Here is a 21,510-nt window from a genome sequence, read left to right as displayed (position 1 = left end):
GAATAAGGAAGCAAGTTCTTTCTGAAAGTTTTAACAAGTAAGTTCACCATTCCTCTTCCAAGTGAGCTGTAGATACAATGTTTAAAGAAATCCATACTCAGATCTAGTTAGAACAAGTGCACTCGGGGTATAATGCTAGCCTCCATGTCGTAGGCATTGAATTTGCAGCTGAAGAAACTGCACAGGAGGCAGCCAAGCTCAGGAGGAATTGGAGACTGTCCAGTGTCCTTCTCTGTCTTAAACTGTTTCCTGCTGTAGGCAGAAATCATCCCTCATTACCTGGGAGAAAGCATGAGCCTGGAGTAGATTCAGCCCTCTTTATACGTGTTGCATTTTTCTAGTCATACTAAGCATTAAAAAGGAAATGATTAGAGCCATTTGTTGAACAGTGTTGTAAAAGGAAGTGAAAATGATGATTTTAAAATAGTTAACGTTATATTGAGCCATATGAAACTGCCATTTTTGAATGTCAAATGCAGTTAAACATTGGCAGTTTCATGTGGTTTAACCTGGTGTTTATCAAATGCTTACTTTGTGATAGGCACAGTACTAAGTAATTTACAGTCGACCGACTCATTTAATTTCACCCCCCAAAATTTTTAACAGGTGTGGAAATGGACACTTAGGTAGTTAACTCACTTAGAGTAGAAAAAAGACATAAAACTTAAACACAGTTAGACACCAGACCCTCTTTTCTTAAAAAGAATACTATCCTGCCCAGGAAAAATGTGGGTGTTGTAATGGTGTTATCAAATCTTGCCTTCTGATCACTTATGTCAATAAAAATGTGACCGTAAAATATACCGTGGTAATCCACGATGCAAATAGCTTTTAGAAAGGTAAAATTTCCTTATAATACACAGATGATTGACACTGCAATGTCAAGGTCAAGTCCTGTGCCTACAGAAATGAGTAAGACATAATCTATATTCATGGAGGTCACACTGAAGTAAGGAGGACAGAGAATTATAAAACCTACTGTATCATTAGAGTTACATTTTTGTTTGGCCACATGCTCCAATTCAAAAATGAGATTACATGCTAGGAATGTACTATAAAGACAAAGAGCTAAATATTTGAAACCAGGCAAGTCCCAGAAAATTCCTAATCTATGTCAGCCATAACCAAATTATCTGTGTAAATAAATTGCCATGGCAACCCATAGGAAGAGTAATTCATTTTTGCGATGTTAAGGAAAGTTTCACAGAAGAGGTGACAACTGGAATAAGGCCTTAAAGATGAGTGGATTTCAGTAGTCAGGAAAAATAAAAAGGACATTTCAGAAAAGGGAACAACATGTGCAGAGGATGTCTGAAAATAAAGAAAAAAATCATCGTGTGGCAAGGAGGGAGGCAAGGAGTGGATACGACATTATATTCTACACGCCTGGAGCCCTCAGAGCACGTGGAATGTTGGAGGGTGACGTGGGCCTACTGTGTGAGGGGGCCAGAATTGGGAATTCCAGCTTCGTCCCCAAAAGCAATGATAAGCCCTAATACTTTTCTCTCTTGAGCTATAACTTTCATAGAAAACAAAAGTGTAAAGCAAAGTGTACAAATCATAACTGTTTGGTCATTTACTATATATTTTTTGCCCATGAAATCATTACCCATGTCAAGATGTAAAACATGATCAGCTCCCTAATTCCCTTTTACCCCTTTCTACGCATCACCCCAAAGGGTGCTATTCTGACTTCTGTTACCTCAGATTATTTTTGCCTGTTCGTTGATAGATACCTGGGTTGAGTAAACTTCTCATTTTTTTTTCCCCAAGGAAGGAAAAGTAATTTAATGAGCTTTATTACAGAAGTCCAAGAGTTGTTCCATAGTAGTTGAATAAGACTCTCACTAGCTTTGTGTGATGAGAACAAGTATGCAGCTGTATATATAGCATCCTTAATTAAGATGTTAAACACTCACAAATGTTCTCTCTTTTCTGTCTCTTAATCTCACCTGTTAAGCCCTGTAAGTGACTTGCCATTAAAGCTGCATTGGAGAAGCCATAAAATGCCAAAAACATGTTTCACAGACTAGTACAATGCAGAACATTATTTCTCAAGGTATTAATATAGTCGCTGGGAAAGGAGTCCCTTCCTTGGGATGCTGGATAGGGATTCCCTTAGTCGTTATTATACTAATTGGTGTTTTTGTTCTCCAAGAGTGAAATATAGAATATAGATGGCATTTACTACATTTGGGAGACCAGATATCTTTTTCTCCCTCAGAAAACTTATTACCATCTCCCAGAATTAATGTTTCCCAAAACCCAACTTAAAAATACACAACCATGTGGACTTAATTGTGATTATGTCCTCCCTCATGTCTTTATAAGAAGAGAAAGAGACGCCCGTGTTGCTGTGTGCGTGTTTGTGCACGCGCGCACGTGTGTGTACGTACAAAGAGAGGCCACATGAGACATAGTGAAGGGGTGGCCGTCAGCAACCAAAGAGAGTCCTCACCAGACAACACTCCTGGCACTTTGGCTCTCCACCCTCCAGAACTATGAAAAATAAATGTCTGTTGCTTAAGCCACCCAACTCATGGTATCTTGCTAAGGCAGCCCAAGCAGACTATACAACAATCTCTAAGTGAAGTTAAATTCAGTCATCAAAATTTTGTGCACCTCAAGCAAATAAAATGACCACATCCTCCCCAGATGTGTTTGCATCACTTCCTTTTCCATTTTCAGATTCTTTACAAACTGGACACTCTGCCATATCAGAAGAATGTGGCAGTTTCCCCTTCTGGGTTCTCACAAGAGCAAAATGAATCCACATAAACAAGACACTCGTATGCTTTATTCTCTCTGTAAAACTGCTGCTGAATTAAGTTCTGCATCATTCAAGATGTACACAGCCCCACAAGTTCAGGCCACTCCTTTCTTTGATGGTATTTGCTATCTTTCAATTAACAGTGATGGATTCTTATTGCCTTTCTTCTGAGGGGGAGGATTTATATGTCTTTTAATTTGTGTAAGTCGGAGTGCATCATAAATGGTTCACCCTCTAAATTACAAAATAAGCTTGCCAATAAGGATGACCTTGTTTATTAAAATCTAATTAACTGAAGTTTTAGAATGTTCCTGAGAGGGTTACTGAATTTCTGTTTTTCTCCAAACCCAGTAAACATCAAAGACCCAGCTGGCTAGCTTTAACCACAAAGCTCTAACCTCACTGTGAAATTATCTAGTTAGTTCTTTCAGTCATTTTCTCCAAGAATGCAAGCCCAAGAATCTTTTCCCAAAATATGTTGTCTATTATATTTCAGAAAGGCCAGGTGTACCTTTCTTGATTAGTTATGATTTAAAGACAGAGACCAAGGTGTTCTTTGTTCACTAAATGTGAAATAAGAGGATGCTGGCCTTGTGTTTATATTTCCCAGCAATGGTTAGAATGTCCTAATTAGATGCTACTTTAAGTTATACTCTGGACAAAGTTATATGCTGTCTGTATTCATAAGGCATTCATAAATTTTATTTCCAAGCTTGGAAAATAATGAAGGCAAATTGATTGCAGATATATGTGATAAAACAATTGATTCAGCTCCCATTCTATAAACAAAACCTACTGCTGAAGACTCCTCCAACCTCTATCACTTGTCCCATTTCTCAGTTCTCATTTCGACTTCAAGAGGTTAGGGTTGGTCTCTACTCTCTCACTTCCCATTTGAATATCAGTTACTGAAAGTTCTCTTTATTACTTTAGTGGAAGTCTTTGAGATATGTCCACCAATGATCTCCTTGTTGATATGCCTGATGTATACTCTTTAATTTCTTAATACTAGAGATTTTTACAAATTTTTCATTATCGTAGCTGAGACCTTTTTCACATGTTTACATCCCACAGCATCTTTGAGATATCGATAATATAAAAACAAATATTTATCATCTTAAGGGCACTGCGGAGTTCAGAGATGGGTAAGGAAAACTACTTCCACCTTCAAACAAGTCTTTGTGTCCACTAGGGAAGCAGAATGACCCGCTGAGGCAAAGTGAGGATGACAGAGCGTGTCAGAAATGATGTGATGTTTGCAGAGAAAAGACTGTGGCAATAACCAGTAAAAAATAATTTCTATGGATTGCGTTACTTGGAGGGGGCTTTAGAAATGGCAGTGGGAAGAAAAAGCAATGCTTGTAGTTAAGAATGTTGTGCCATTGAAAAGTAGCACCTTTTAAGATGCTCAAATCCATAAAATAAAACTTCAAGGTACATTGAACTGCTGAGGCCAAATTCATCAGAACTAACGCTCTTTTGTCTTTTGGGTAGACCAGTCTATTTAAGTAAAAATTTAGAAAGAGTCGATATTATCTTTCACAATTGTGAAGATCTGTGGGGACAGTGAGGGAATGCTTTGCACAGAGATTAAATTAGACTTTAAAATATTGATATTATAAAATTTGGCCAGGTTTAGAATTTTTTTCATATCTAAGGAAGGGATCATACATTAGGTTTCCTCTCTTATCTTGGATTTTCAGCACTAGCTCCAAGGCTGTGAACTAGGCTAAGGGGTCAAGTACCCCTACATTCTAAAACCAAGTTACACAATTATCTATCTCAGGTGACAAAAGAGTAGTCTAAAAATTCCTGGAGAAGTCTAGGAGACCAGCAGAAAAGATCTATTCGTGTGGAGTTGTTCACGTATTCAATCTACTTCCAACCGTCACCACCATTATGAGAGTGGGAAGGGGGAACTTCAAGCTCTGACTGCTGGAGTTAGCACAGGATTGACACACCAGCCTGGAGTATCCCTGCCTGGATCACACTGAAGAGCACGTGCACGTTGCCAGTGGCCTCCTCTTTCAGAGTTCACTGGGACAAGAAAGCATTGTGCCCTGTGGGCCAGGTACAGAAGCTGTGGAATGCAGCCAGCCAGGAGCAGCCTTGAAAGGAACCACCGCCCCGCCCCCCGCCCCTAGGGGGCATGAGCTGGGAGTGAGACTGGTGTGGGCCATGCAGATGCAGAGGGGAGTCGTGAGTGATCAGATGCCTTAGGCACGCTAATTTCTGCTTTTGTCTCTTGGTCAGAAACAAAGCTTCAGGAGCACTGAGCAGATCCAAAGCACCCTAATTTTTTTTTTTTTTTTTAAGATATATAGGGCCAGTATAAGTAAAGATTTTCCCATTGACTACTTTTGAGATACTGGGAATTGGCCATCAGTTGCTAGAGATGAAAATATATGCACATGGGAAGGCGGCTGCACAGCAAGTACTCTCTCTTTGTTATTCATGTAATGTATGAGGCACAGTTTTCAAAAACACAAAGAACTCTTGCTTGGGGAAAATATAAATGTTGACAGACAAAGTAACTGTGAACAGTCCACACTAGTCTTCAATCCAGTGAGATCTCCTATATGATTTTAAAACAGATTTTCTTACTATGTGAAGGAAAAAATTAAAATTATTTTAGCAGATTTTGTGAAATGTAATCATGCATCTTCTTAAATTCTAGAGTAGTGGAGATTTTGGTCTGTTTTTTCTAGTTCAACCACTAATTAGTTGAACATCTGTCCTAGACCAGGCACAGTTTTTTTCTAAGTCTGTTACCTCACCTGAAAAATGAGATAATAACTAGATAGTCTCTTAAAATATATGCAGGGTACTGTACTAATAGCTTTTGGGAAAACTACATAGAACTACAAAGTCCTGCCCTCAAAGGACCACCAATAACTATACCACACAAAAAACAGACCTAACATTTACTATATTTTATGCCACACATTTCAGTATGCAGGATTTGTTCAAACACTTACTGCTTGTTGTTCTAGAATTACAAACACAAAGAAAGAAATATAAATAGAATCAAAGAAATGTAGGGGAGGAAAATAATATTTTCCTCTACCCATCTTAAGTTCTCCAGGGCGTGGGGGTCCTCTAAATGAAACTGCCCAAAGACAGATGAGCGATAGATGAACAAACAGAAGTTTATTAACATGAGCATCATGCATGTGTATTTGGGAGCACCCAGAGATGAATAACCCAAAGGAGTGGTTAGAACTTGAGCTTGTGTACCAACCTAAGCCAAAGGACAGGGAGTTGGGGCTTCTAGGTGTGGGAGGCAAGTTATGAGAAGATAACTAGGAAATGTATGGCAAATAAGAGTTGTTTAGTCAAGATTCGTCATGCAGGTTTAAGCCATGGACTCCTTCATTGATGAGTTGTTAAGAGCCCTCCTCTTGCTGGTACAGGAGGGGGAGAGATTTCTACCAATGAAAATTTCCTTCACAAAGGGAAAGCCTGGGCCTTGTTTTTAGAGCTTTTCCTAAGTCTATTGATCCCAATGGCCTTTAGCTCAAAATAATCTATATGCTAAAGAAGCATTTTTTGGAGTTGCATATTCCAATACCTTTCAGAACCAAAACATACCATAACTTATCTATGTAAAATTAAAAAAATAAAAAAATGGCCCAGATAAACATAGCAACTTACTTTGACATTGAGGTAGATTTGAATTAGGACTCCAGTCTTTAAGGTCTAATTCTTGTGTCCTTTCCAGTATATTAATTATATATGAGGCTTCTAATTTAATACTACTTTCTAAACAACAACAACAAAAAATTTCATTACAGAAAGGGAATAATAAAAGTGTTTCAAGAGCTTTCAAGAAACCCAATTATAAGAAAGTTTTCTTACTCATCTCTTACCATTGATAGTAAGCACATACTGGTTACTATTTTAAGATTGTGCCTAGTTAACTTTTATGTTTATTCATGTATTTACTCAATCATGAAACATATGGAGTAAGCCACTTTTAGGGGCCTACTAGTATTTGCTTTATAAAGTTGCATGAAACAATATATCTGACCTCAGGGAACTTGGATTCCAGAAGGAAAATCAAAGAAGAACGTTTTGCATAGAATCTTGAAATGGTTACAAGGAATTTCTAAGAGATTCTAAACTGAACAGATAATTATCTTGCATTTATAAAAGGCCTAAGCTATTCCCCCTGAAAAGGAGTAATTGAATCTGTAATTACTTTCATTTCATAGGGGACATAGACATGGATTCTAAAGATCTAATTGTTATGGTTGTTTTCTTAATTACTCTAATTGCTTTGTAGAGAACACTACCTTACATCCATTGAGGAAAGCTCAGAAGTCATTGGTGACTGAGGACACCATTAGAAGCATTTTAAAAGTTCTACTGTGTTGTATACTGGACAGTTTTGTTGCTCATTTCAGCTTCTGGTGATCCAGCCATGCTGAAATGGCCCCCGTGTGTACTGTGACCGAAGACATTGACTTTTTATCCCGATTTCTGTGAATGAATGTAGAGGAACCGGCACCCTGTTCCATGGTGATGATAGGGCCGCCCTTTTAGGAACTAGTATCCATGTCGCATTGTCATTTCCGTGATGCCAGGAAGATTCCTCCCTCTCCCCAGTCCAGCCTCCACCAGTCATATAGATCTGGCTTCCAAGAATAGCCCTTTGTCCCATTAAGGCATTGCTTCTATGAAAAATGAATGGGAAAAAATGGTTTGTCGCATTATTCTCTGAAAGTGGGTTTTACTCGGGGCCAGGACAAAGGAAGAATAAGAGCATTAATCTCCTGTTAAGGAAAAGGCGGTGGAGTGCGTCCGCAGGCAGAGAAGTGTAGAAAGATGGAGCTGAAGACCAAAAAAAAATAAAGACAAAATAAAAATTTTCATTTACTTTAAAAAATGTTTTAAATAGAACTAGTCTTGACTTGAGTTTATAGGCTTGCTGCCTTTTTTATGTACATTAGGTATGAACTAGTAAAGAATTCAGTGGTATTTGGTATTATGCCCTGGAGAAGCATCTCATTCCCAGTTAGAAGCTGTCTCACTTTGTGTTATAGATGTGTTCCTGAATAATTATTTGGAAATCAGAATTTGTCAGGTTCAACTGTATATCCCAATTTCCTTGTACCTACAAAGTTATGAGGAACAAATGAGATTATCCATGAGAAAGCACTATGAATATTTTAAAACTCTGTACAACTGTAAATTATTTATGTGCTTTTTGATTTAAGAGATGGAAAGAATAAGAACAGTGCTAAGATCCTTTAATTAAAATAACCACTAATGAATCTAACATCCTTGGTGGAAGTTTCTTATAGAATAATAAATTTCCAGGAAAACTCAGGAAATTCTCACAGGTTTTTACCTTTTGACCTACTTTTTCTACTTGCTATGGAAAAAATATAATGTGTCTGGGGATGGCTATTAGGAGGCAGAAAGGATGGAGAGAAAAGATACAAAGACACATAGGTAATGTGAACATACAGTTTGGACCAAAACTCACACAGAAGATTTCAAAAGATTTAGAAACAGTCCTTGAGATGAAGATTTGATGCTGAAAAGTATTTTCAGGATATTGCAATTGCAAATGGTGACAGTTGAACAGAATTTTACTGTTAGGCACATGCTAGAAAAGCAAGGATGTTTGGTCGATGAATGAGATAGTTTGTATTTTAAAGATAAAGTGGGAAAGTGACAGGTGTAGAGGGTTGAGGTAAAGGATACAAATTCCGAAAAAAGAACGAGGATGAGACTGAAACATGGGTGAAATTGGTGGAATGTTCTGTGCCATTTTAAAATCTTGACTCATATTAAATAATTTTTATTGAGGTCAAGGGCGGGGAGAGCAGACTGAATGCAGGTATCTTAGGAAGGGTGTTCTGAGATCCTATACAGGAAGCAGCATCAGTGGAATATGTTAATATTGATTGATAGAAACTTTAAAAACAGGGTAAAGCCCCTAACAAAAAAAAAAAAAAAGGAACACACAATTTCCAGCTTATGAAGATGTCAGGGGACCGCTCTCTGAAGTACAGAGCTTGGCAAATGCCCTAAAAAAAAAAAAAAAAAAGGCGTCAGTAAAGATTGTATAGTCCTAGGTTCATAGTCACAAAGTAGAAGACTCCAAAGCCAGAAATGCACTGCTTCGTGACTCTGTATGTCAGTGCTGCCGGTGAGATCCGTGGAGAGGAAATGTGTTCTCCCACCGCCCACTGATTTCAAGCTATTTAGTTCTCTTCGTAAATTACTTTATCGAAGTATAATTTACATACCGTAACATTTACCCACTTTAAGTATACAATTCAAGGATTTTTAATAAATTCACCAAGTTGTACAACAAATCACCACAATCTAGATTTAGGCTGTTTCCATCACCCCTGTAAGATTTCTGTTTACCATTAATCTTTGTTGTCATTCGCAGCTCCAGGCAACCACTAATCTACTTGCTGTCTCTATAGATTTGTCTTTTCGGAACATTTTTTATGTAAACGGAATTACAGACTATGTGGTCTTCTTTGTCTGACTTTTTTCACTTAATGTAATGTTTTTGAGGTTTATTCATTTTATACTTTGTATCCATATTTTATTTTATTGCTGAGTAATGGATATACTATACTTTGTTTATCCATTCACTAGTGAAAGGATATTTGGATTGTTTCCACTTTGGAGCTTTATGAATAAAGATGCTATAAACATCTACCTAAAGGTCTTCGTATGGACATTTGCTTTTATTTCTCTTGGGTAGATATCCAGGAATGGAATTATTGGCTCACATGATAAATCTATGTTTAACTTTTAAGGAACTGCCAAACTATTTTTAAAGCGTCTATACCACTGCAACCCCACCAGCAACATGTATGATTCCAATTTCCCCAAATCCTGCCAACCATGTTACTTTCTTTTCTGTTACAACTATTCTGGTAGGTATAAAGTGGCATCTAATGTAGTTTTAACTGTATTTCTCTAGTGACTAATATTAAGTATCATATGTATTTATTTCTCATGTCTTCATCTCCTTCTTATGCTTCTATAGCTAAAACTTTGACTCCGTGGATTCTTCCAGAAATGTCTAGCTTAGGTGATGCCGTGAGGGAAATGCATGAAAGCTCACCAGCTCTAATTCTGTTTCAGGTTTTTTTTCCCCAAGTAAGCAAGTACTTCAAAAACCTTACAGTGGAGAAATTCTGCTCTGCTAGAATTATAGTACAGACTCATAGTGTGGTCACTTTTATAACATCTGATAGAAAAGCCCGCTCACAATTGTGGAAGCTTGAGATGTTTATCTTCTTCAGGTTTTTTGTTGTTTTTTTTTCTTTTTCACTGAACTAAGGGCAAGACTGGACTGCATAGAGACTTTTTGTTTCTCAGCAGGGTAAGAAAAAAAGGCAGGGGAAGAACAGCCGTGTAAGGCAGAATTCCTCAGGAAAATAGTACTGATGCAAAGTAACAGTAATGCCAGGTTAGAGAAACAATACCCATAGAATCAAGTTTTCCTTTAATAACCAGAGCCTCTTTGAAATGGATGATAGAATTTTTCTAATGTACAAACCCACTAACAGATGTAATTAGATTATGCTAACATGATAAAGAGTCACTGATTATCTCCCTAAATTAGATTGACCCTGATCTGTAAAGATCATAACTTTCAACAAAGGCTTGTTTTGCTTGCTGTATAATTTTCACACAGGCTCTAAGATGGACATCTTGTAGGTGTTTTGAAGGGTCACGCGAAAGATCTCAGTTGATTTTCATTTCACCCACGCATCATTTTTTAAGAGTAGGTTGTGCTGTAGCATCAAACCCAAAACTTTGTGCTCGTCCAGGTGCTTTGTTGCCATTGATGAATGTTTCCATGGCCAGTTTGTTTCCAGTACAGTCCACAAGTGACTGCAAAGTCTCTGGTGCCCTGTTTAGATCTCTTATCAAAAATGACCAAGAAGGGAACTTTATCTTTTTTTCTCAGCTAATAATTACTTTTTCGTGTTTTCTTGGTTTGGTTAAGAATATCTAAGTTTTACAACTACTAGCCGAACTGCATCCTTCTGTACACTTTAATATGTTATTGGAATCGGTGATTTGGAGTTCTAGACTTCTGTCTTACTCGGAATATAAATGGAGGAGGGCATGTGTATGAGTAAAACGTTACAGATATCTTTAAACTTACTACTTACAAATAAATGACTTCAACATTTTAGAAAGGGAAGCACATCTAAAGCGGTATTTTTTTCACCTCATCTATAAGTGAATTTAAAAGACAAAGGCTTTTAACTGACATAGTGGGGTTTTTTGATTTTCTTTTGTTTTTCTTTTTTCTTTTTTTTTAGCGAAAAGTCCTACTTTGGGATCCAGATAATCTAGATCTAAATCCACACTCAATACTTGTGAGCTGGTGACTTTGGTCAAGATAAATTCTCTGATTCTCATCCTTCGCATCAGTAAAATGGAGATAGTGATGCCAGTTTCTTCTATAAGGAAGAATTGATCAGATTAGATGTTATATACATAGATGCTTAACGATGAATGTCCTATTATTGTTATTGTTTTATGTGAATTAGTGTTCTTCATATTTTTTGATCCTCACCCTATCATTAAAATTTTTCAAACACACAAATAAGTATAAAAATAATATGTAGGGTCTATGACGTAATATTTTAGGTTCAATATAAAACGATCTTTTAAATACTGTTTTTAAAAAGTTGAAATTAATATTTTCTCTAAAATATTAATAGATATTACTTATTTTTACTCTAATTTTTAGTAACTGCAGTGTGATTGAATATATATTTTATATAGTTTTGGATTAGTAATTTGAATATCTGCCTCTTTTTTATTCATTTTGATGCTTGACTTAATTGACTGTCATAGTTAACATTCAAATATGTTACCTAAAGGTACATCTATCATGCTAGGTAAAAGTACATTTGATCCACCTAGCGAATCGTGATGTTAATGTTTCATTTTCATTAACCAATAATTCAAAGGTTTTGATAAACTGTGGCTTGTAAATTTCTATCCTCTCTCATGTTAATCAGTTTTATTTGCAAAATAATTGAATGATGACCCATTTTAGTATTAAAAAATAAGTTCAAAACCCAGTGGACCTCTACATTTATGATTGCAAAGATTTAAAAATGTCCAAGTTATGAAAGCATGTAGATGTGTAAATTCTTATAAGATTATGTACATATCCATTTCAGCAATAAAAGTATACATAGTGTTTGGAATATTTAATTCCAAACATTTTTTTTCAAAATGCTCTTACAATAGTACAGATTTCGTGATAAAGTAGTTATTTGCTCACTCGTCAAAAATGAACCAAAAAAAAAAAAAAAAACAAATATTAGCAAAGATGTTGAGCAGCCTGAATTCTAATACACTGCTGGTGGAAATGTCAACTGATACAAGCTCTTGGGAGAATTATTTGAAAGTATATACTGAAGCTAAACATATGTATAAATGAGAGTATATACTGAATGTTATGACCCAATATTTCTGCCTTGGAGTAAACGCCCAACATAAATGAGTGCTTATAAGTAACACATGAATAAGAATGTTCAGAACAGCTTTATTCACAGTAGCCAAGCACTCAGAACAACCCAGTGACAGCAAGGGAATGTTCATCCTCATTATCATGTAGTATTACATTTTTTATTAATATAGCACAATTTTTTATTCAAAATATTTTTTGAATAAATTCCATGGATGAATCTCAGAGAGATAAGGTTGAGTAAAAGGAGCCAGGCACAAAAGAATACATACTGGTTCTGTGTATATAAAGGTCAAGAACAGGCAAAACTAACCTATGACAATAGGGATCAAAATAGCAGTTACCTTCGAGAGGGTATACTGACTTTGAGGGTGTATACTGGTATATATGAATTCATATATATATAAGCTTTGACATATATGACAATATAAATTTATCAAAAAGTACCCTTCAGATTCTCATGATCATAACTCATTCCATTATGGAATACCATAAAGATTCTCCCCTCCAAAGATCTTACTTTTATAAAATTAGCCATACCATCTTACAGCTGCTGGGACAGTTAAACAGTGAGAGTACCCACAACTTCTAGAGCACACAGTCTTCCTTCAGCATAGAAACTTGTTTTACCAAAGGTGACACATGGCTGCCTGCTGTATAGTTCAGAGTCAGTCACAAAGTTAATTATTAATTAAGTTTAAATTATTCTGGTGCCCCTACTGCCACACTTGACTGTGGAGAAGAGTCGGGTAACAGTTGCTCATCATGATAGTCAGTGGAATGTTTGCTCAGTAAATCCCCAAAGGAAGGAGATGATTTAGAGCAGGAGTTGGCAGACTTTTTTTTTTTTACCTCTTTTACTTCATCTACCTCTCCCCTCTTCCCTCCCACCTCCCCTCTGGTAACCACTAGTCTGTTGTCCATGTCCCTGAGTCTCTGTTTGTTTGTCCTGTTTATTTGTAGCTTTTAGGTTCGTATCCCACATATAAGTGATATCATGTGGTTTTCAACTTTTCTCTGTCTGACTTATTTCCATTAGTATGATTATCTCGGGTCCATCCATGTTGTCGCAAACTTTTTCTATAAAGGTTCTGATAATACATATTTTAGGCTTTGAGAGCTATGTGGTCTCTGTCATAACTGCTTAACTCTACAGTTATAGTGTGGCAGCATCCTAGACAAAAAATGTTAAAAAAAAATTGGCTGTATTTCAAAAAAACTTTATGGACTCCAACTTTAAATTTCATGTAATTTTCACATGACACAAAATATTTTTCTGCTTTTGATTCTTTTTCAACCATTTAAAATGTAAAGATCATTTTTAGCTCACGGGCCATAAGAGAGCAGGCAACAAGATAAATGGCTCCCAGGATTTGGTTTGCAGACCCCTGGTTTAGAGTTGTGCATTTCTAAGTGATAATGAACGTGTAGAGACTCACAGCCCGAAGTTCACAGAAGTACACAACATCATTTCTAGTAGGTTGTCAAACTACAGTATGTTGTCCAAAGGTGCTTTCATTTTTTGTTCCTTTAAGAAACACATCAAGCTTAATATCAAAGGCTTTGTTCCTTCCTTGACGTGATTTTAATTGATAGAAGTTCAAATAGAAGAAGTTGGGTTTACAGAAGATTCCACTGAGATATTTGAGGCTGGGTCATTCGTAGCTACGGTATCAATAAGAGTCATAGTGCTTTTCTGCATGGTCTCAGTTCTAATTTGATAGACAAGTTTTTTTAAATAACCTTTATTTTGGAAACTTCAAAGCAATGAAATACCTAAGGCACTCAAACATTTGTTTGAGGCCCACTGGCTAAATTCCCTGACTCTTTCGTGGGTTTCTGTGGGTCCTGACACATGAGGGAGTGTGTGTTCACTGACATTCTGGAAGGTCAGAGGGATAAATAACTGCCTCTAACAGCACAGCATTTTAAAGGCAGGCTTCTAAGTTGGTTCTCCTCAATTCCCTGCACTATTTGCCAAGACGTGTGAAGCAAATCTTTAACCTGATTATTGAATTGTCTGTCTCATTCCTATATCCAAAATTAGTTTTCTTTCCTATGATCAGTTATATGTACAATTTAAAATTCGTTATTTATATTCAGACTGAACAGTGCAAACAAATCATGTAAAAGGGTAAATTTTTGGAATGACTTTACACAGATTTGTGCCTCACCCCCAGCCAGCCTTAAATGAGGGGATCCCTCAGCCTCAGCAGCATGAAAAGAGGATGAGGGGGCAGGGCTTTCCTATCAAGGTAGTATCTGTGCTGTACGTGACTCGACTTGGGTCCATCCCCACGGACCTCCTGGATGTCTGTGCTCCATCCTAGAACCAGTACTTTGCAACTAGCCTCGTCCTCTTCCTTTACTTAGGGTGGGTACGGTGTAGAGTTAGGAGACCAGAAACAAGGTAAGTATAAACAGGAGAAGGAATCTAGGAGGAAAACCAGGTCGGGCTGGAATCTCAGCTCCATCGTGTATTCTGGATGGCAGCTGACACTTAGTGAGCACCTGCTCTGTGCTGGAGACGTCACATAAATGCTTTCAGTTGTTAAACAAGAGGAGATGAACAAACAAAAAAGCATCCCTCATTTAGCTGATACACAGCAAGGAAAGAAGCCTTCAAAGCAATTAAGGAGACAAAGGGTTCTTTTTTAAAAAAATAAGGTTCTGGTTTATATGTTATGTAAGAAATAAGTTGACTTCGTTGAACTTTAGATTTCATGACGACAGTGAACTCTGCTCAGTGTTTGGAGTGTGTTCTTCAAGCAGCGCCGTCGTCGGCTCTCAACCTAAAATAGCATGTAGTGTACTGGTTGTGACACTCTGGGAATCAGGGCGTCAGTTTTCTTTTTCCAGAAAGCGAAGATGTCTCGGCTGCTTCTGAGCAATGCACCGCGAGACCACCCACAGGAAGAGTGAAAACAACTCGTTAACTGTGGTTCTACTTCGTGAACATCTGAACATTTTTTGGAATGTGTCAATTACTAGGCAACTTAAGCAGTGACCAGAAAAGACGTTTCTAACTCAGCCTCTTGATCCTTTTCTGTCTTTCTCTGTGATTCAGGAGGAAGGATGCTGGCTTCTTATCCTACAAAGATCACCTGCCAGTGAACCAGGTGGTGGTTGGAGATACTGACCGGCAAGGCTCAGAAGCCAAACTGAGCGTGGGTCCCCTGCGCTGCCAAGGAGACAGTAAGTTTGCCCAGCAGTGTGGGCTCTCACTTTCTTTTCAGTTTTAAATGGTGTGTCCCAGCAAATCAGAGGATGGCAGAAAACATTGCTCTTCTCGAACTCCTAAAGAAACATCGGGCAATGCAAAGAACCAAATGGAGAGCAAGAAGACCTTAACACGTAGAAGAGGGTGGGAGGAGCTTAGATTTGGGCCTAAAGTGTGGATATCCGTCTTCCTTGTATATTCATACGTAATGAGTTTGACTACTTGAGTTTATGGTGATATATAAATAGCAATTCTAGTAGCATAAAAGCAGCCCTAAACAGCTGTGATTCCACTGAGTGCTGCTGTTAATGCCATTAGCATGACTATTTATATCACCATAAACTAAGTTTATGGTGATATAAATAGTAGCATTATCGTTTAATGTATTGTTGTAAACTTGGATTATGGTCATATAAAGTTTGACATTACTGCTATCAAATTTCATCATCATCAGAGCTTGATATTCCCTTGTACACCAAAGATTGTTGCAGTAACTATGCCGTGCTCTCAGGATTCAGCATCACAGAGAGAAATTTGGGGCTGCTAGCTTGGACTGTGGGACGTCGAGGAGTTGGTGTGATGATCCCACCTAATTAAGGGCAGCACTAGGCTTTTATGCTGTTCGATACCCTTCGGTGTGCTTTATGTGCAGTCAGAGGGAAACGGCGACAGTTGCCATGGGGACTCTGCAGTGACCGTCCTGGGTGTCGTTTCCCCTCTTCCTGTCTGTGCCTGTGATTTGAGCAAATCCCCTGTGTGTTCTGCGGTTTTGCAATGTGCACTGGGCATCAGGAGACCCAGATTCTGTTGCCTGAATGACTGACTTGCCAGGAGACCTCAGGCAAACCCCTGCCTTGTCTTGGCTATGGTAACGAGAATACCACCTGTGTCCCATCTCCTCCTGGGGAGACCATAAAGGTTTTAGTGCCCAGATCTGGATTCCTCCTAGCAAAGCATTCTGTGAGAGGGACTATTATCACCACTTCCATAAATCAAGGGAGAATTAGACCTGCTCGGTGTAATGAATTGTTGCGTCCACTCAGAGAGGTGTCCGAAGAAATGAAATGATGCGCGCTTCCCTGTTTACTACTTAGTAAGTCGAGGCTGTCGGCAATTAGATAACGCAGTATTCCTGACACCAACAAGAGATGGAGTTTGCACTGGTTTTTCTCTTCTTACATAGAAAAAATGAAAATGCTGCCTTTAAAACAGAGACCGGTCAAAAGAACTTTATTAAGCATTTATGAAACAATAATACTTTATTTGTCTAGTCAGGCTTAGTAGAACTACACAATAAGAAATTTAGTTTCTACTGCTTAAGAAAAATCCATGATATAAACTAGTAATAAATATGCATTTTTAAACAAAAATTTTGAGATGGGCTATAGTGTCACTCAAAATAGGCAGGTTCTCATGTGTCGCGTAATGAAAATCAGTTTCATTACGTCATACTTATTAATATGTATAGGTGAAATATTCATAAGTTCTAATTCTTAAGTAAGCTTTGAATTAGAGAAGAGATTTTCATTAAAGTAATTGATTTGGTGAATATAGTTATAAAAATCTGACTTCTGCAAACTTTTGCCATTCTTAAAGAGAAGATTCTAGCTACATTAATATAGTATATCTTGGGAGTGTTAACAGTTTATAGCTAAATTAGCTTATTTTCTCTTAATCAGTCCTCAGGAAGAATTTATGATGTCTGTTATTTGTCCGGCACTTTACTGGGTACTCTGGGAGAATAAGAAAAATAAGTTCAAAGCACATTTTGAGAAATACAGTTGAAAAAATATTGGAAAACACAAAATGTTTTATAATTTAATATTTGATTTTATAAATTAAAATTATTACAACTGATGCTCAAGAAAGGAGTGATAATATATATGAGGCATACTTTATGTTTAGAAAGAACACAGGAAAAGTGTGGGGGTCAGTGTTCATTTGCATTTCTTTCTCAAGACTGTTCTTAGAGACATTTTTGGGACTGTTGATAAGACAAAGAGCTATCTCATTCATCAACTCTGCATGGTTTCAGTATTCTTACAGTACTCAGCTTCAGAGAGACTCTGAATCTATATTTTACCTGATACTTCATGAAAACAAAAGCACAAGCAATATTTAATTGCAGTTATGTGGAATACTTTTGTGTCTGAGAGCATGAGCGAGCGTGAGCGAGCACAAGCACATGCAGCTAAGAATATCATACCTCGTGCTTGACTTTCCAGGCAGCAGGAAGCAATTTTGATGCCCACCTTCCCTTTACGAAGGTCCTAACATGGATGCAGTAATGATAACGGGTTCAACATCTTAGCATTTTCCGGTACTTAGACATGTATGATTTCCTTGGATACAGCCCCCTCCACCTCGTGAGGTGGGTAAAGTCAACATTAACCTCTCTGTTTTACAAATAAACAGAATCTTTCTTTTAAAAATGTCATTTTCACAACAAATTTCTGTGTACCCTCGCGGCCTCTGGGAGTCTCCGGGAGGGAAGACAGAAGCCGGAATAGAAACCGCTCTCTCCACACGCAGCCGGGGCTGTTTCTCCAGATCAAACTGTTTTAGTAAAAGTATGTCATTTGAGTCTTATTCCACCACTTCCCCCACTCACCTATGTCCAGTTATCACTATTGCATGGGCGTTGTAGGGATTAAGGTCCAATTTTTATAATTTAAGAAGTGGCATAGTGCATTCATCCTGTTGTTTATAGAAATTAACTTAGTGTCATTTACTGATGTCTGTGCAAAGCTACAGTTTAAAAAACCAAATCTGTTGTTGAAAATGCCTTTCTCTATTTGAGGAGTTGAGTGATGACAGCCCCCGGAAGCTGTCTCCTGAATTAGGTCCCGGATCTATCCCCCAGTCTTAGACAGGGAAACGGTTTTTGTGGGCTCTGACCAACTGTTTCAGCAGCTTCAGTTGATTTCGTCATGCCTGCTGAGTTTCATTTTTACTTTGATTTATCTGAACTTGTAGACCCATCTAATCAAAATGCTAAAGAAAATCAGTGAGTTCCACTCAGGTCTGTTGCATTTCCCAATAGTGCTATGAAGTGCTTCTTTTTTTTTTTTTTTTTGCAAATACATTCAAATGGCAACCTCAAATCTAAATGATGGATGGTTAACTATGATAAAAAGTGCAGTAAAATTACAAATGCCCCTCTTAAACCACTGCCCTCACCTAGGAAGAAACAAAAGAGCTATTTAAAAGGATCAAAACCATTGAGAGAGTAGAAATTGTCTTCAAATTTAAAATATAATTATATTTGATAGGGGTTGCTAAACTTCATGGAATAAGTTCAAAAGTAAAATTTCGGGTTTGGGAGGTAGAAATCTTATTCATACTGTATCTAGTGAATTTAATAATTATAGAAATAAAGTACTTGCTAGATAATTGCTCTGTTCTCAGCCACATGAAGTAAAGATTTCCCATTTCTCCTCAAGAAAATACAGGGACTTAAACAGTTCATTAGGATCAAGTTTGCTACAAAAGCAAGTGTTTCCAGTCCACCCGGGGAAGGAGTAATTTGGGAAAATGCGTTAATCCAGGACCTAGGAATTCGTGCGGGAAACTCCTGGGCAGATAGGCAGATGCTGAGTCACGCTGGGGGCTGAATAAGTAAATTCAGACTCTTAGAGCTACAGAGGTAACTCCGAGGGGCCCAGAGGAAAAAATGAGGCCGACAGCTCGACCAGTTCAGGAACACTCAGCAGGGGGCAAACCGTGGGTGAAAGAAGTGAGGATGGTCCTGGCGTTTCGTGCACGTGGCAGTGGACGTCTGTCCTCTGGGAATGTGGTCGCATGGACCAGAGTAACTTAAAGCCCGGGCTGTCTTTACTGCCAGACTTTTACAAACCAGGACCACAACCAGCCGGGAAAGACAAGGCAATGACTGTGTCTCCACGGCGCTTCTCCACAGACGGGACATCTGCGGTGCGGGTGCAGACGAGTGTCGTTCTCCATGCGGTATGTGCCAGGGCACACACAGGCCCCCGTCACCCTGCGAGCATGTGTGTGAGCCGTGCTCTGCGTGCCAACCGAGGGCTGGACGAGGACCGAGGAGCAGCGGCTCCCCTGAGCCCAGGAAGTGATTTCGATGTCGGAGAAGAAGCCACTCCATGGGCACAGAGAGGGCCAAAGTTGGCTTACCCCTCCCTCTGCTGCGTCAGGCTTGGAGGAGACAAGGGAAAAGGGCCCAGGTCGTAAACCAAGCCCTGGGTGTTCATCTCCTCCCTTGGTTCTCCCACCATCCCGCATGAGGTGACGTCTTTGACTTGAGTGTGCCGGTGTGAAAATGGAACCAGGCTTATCAGGCGGTTTACCAAGAGGTTTCAGAGCAGGGGCCAAAAGGTCTGCGGTTGCCGAGAAAATCCCCCAATGGATAAAACTGCATCACTCTCAGTAATTATTTCCTCAGTAGGTGCTCCAGATTCTTTTCCTTCCTCTGTTTCTTCTCAGGAAATGTAGCTGCGTACACTAGTCTCAAGAATAGCTGAAAGCAAGAACAAAGAATAACAATACCCTAATGGTGGGAATCAGAGATCACGCGGTGCAGGCCTCTTGTGTGTCAGATGCAGGGACTGGGGTCCAGGGCAGTGAAGCGGCCAACCCAGGGTCCCCCACGTGGTTTATGGCACAGCACGTGGAGAGAGAGCTTGACACAAGCCTTCATCTCTAGTCATTCCCCATGGCCACGATGAAGGCTGACATCTACACAGGAAGATTTGACCTGGAACTCTGACCCGAGGTCCCTGCCTGTCAGCAGCCGAGCAGTGTTGTCATGTGGTGCCACCTTCCTAGCTTCACCCATCAGGAGACCGTGATAGCAAACCCACAGCCACAGGTGTGAGGGCCGGTGGCAGAAAAGTGGTGACTTCTGGGTTTTGGAGGTTTTTTGTTTGTTTGTTTGTTTTTACTTCTACTGCTAGGCAGTTTTTTGGTTGATAAGACAAAGAAAAAAAAAAACTAGAATGATGTGTAGAAACCATTAAACTATTTTTTTTTAATGTCCCAGCCTTCGCTGCTATTGCCAAGGGCAGCTGGCAACTGAGAAGCAGGCGTAGCTCTAAGAATAAGCAGAAATAGTGACATTCTCAGGATTAGAACCTAGGCGAGTTCTCATTAAAGGATGGAGCCCTCTGGGCATATCTGAGGGCAGCTCCCATCACAGATACAACAGCGGGGGGAGAGGAGGGAGCCTTCGCTTTGGTCTTCCAGGTTCCAGAGTGACTTTAGACAACTAGGAGAAATGGATGACTCCCCAGGAGGGATCAGCTCTTCCATGTTATGTGGCCCTTCAACTTTAGCTGCAAACTCACTGTGGAAATGGAAAGTAAAATTAGTTACAGTCTGGAGGGGAAAAAAAGGTGTTTCTTATAATAGATACAGTATCCCTGTGCGGGGGTGTGACTGACCCTCCCAGCTCTCCCTTCAGAATCTGCTTATCTGTGGAGGAACCATCACATCCCACAGAGGATCTGTCTGGCTGAATGCGCCTTGCTCCTCTTCGTCCCCTCCCTGGGTGCCTGTTCCTTCCCTGTGTTTGGCCATCTGTAGAAGTGACCCGCCCTCTCACCCTTCCCGTGAGCCTTTGGACGAGCTCCTTCACCTCTCTGGGCTTCCCCTCCCACCCACAACCTCCCCTCCGCTGCAAGGACAACGACCGTGACTCAATCACTAAGGTTGTTCTTAGCCTGACTCCCTGCAGCCCTCGCACATGCTGGCGATCTCTAAGTGTGATCGCCTCATTATTATTACATGGTAGAGAGACTCCCAGGCGATTTCATGGTAGAGAGACTCACAGGCTTGCTGTGGGAGAAGCTCTGCCTGCCACCTTGCCCTGCATCCCACTCTCATCCCTGGCCTCCGTACCTATTCTTGGGGAGACCCACCTTGTCTCACAGCTGAGAGCAAGGCACCTACCCATCAGCCTCCTTCCTAATCTGGAGGTGGTGGCCACGTAGGTGCTCAGGGCCCGGCTGCATTTGCTGGCTTCCAAGGACAAGGTCCTTCCACGTAACAACTCCCATCCCTTCTCTCTTTCCC

At 39.3% G+C, this 21,510-nt stretch overlaps 1 protein-coding gene across 1 annotated transcript in view; it reads left to right on the top strand.

The window, feature by feature from the left end:
- Positions 1 to 21,510, top strand: part of CNTNAP2 (contactin associated protein like 2) — a 1,631,342-nt gene that overhangs the window by 1,330,348 nt on the left and 279,484 nt on the right. Inside the window, exon 15 of the mRNA XM_025039033.1 lies at positions 15,313 to 15,440. Coding sequence (XP_024894801.1) covers positions 15,313 to 15,440 — 128 coding nt within the window. The remainder of the gene's footprint in view (positions 1 to 15,312; positions 15,441 to 21,510) is intronic.

The sequence above is a fragment of the Pteropus alecto genome, unplaced genomic scaffold (genome assembly GCF_000325575.1).
Source record: "Pteropus alecto unplaced genomic scaffold, ASM32557v1 scaffold48, whole genome shotgun sequence".
Classification (NCBI taxonomy): domain Eukaryota; kingdom Metazoa; phylum Chordata; class Mammalia; order Chiroptera; family Pteropodidae; genus Pteropus; species Pteropus alecto.
The sequence above is the reverse complement of the archived record's forward strand: the minus strand, read 5'-3'. Positions and strand labels throughout refer to the sequence as shown.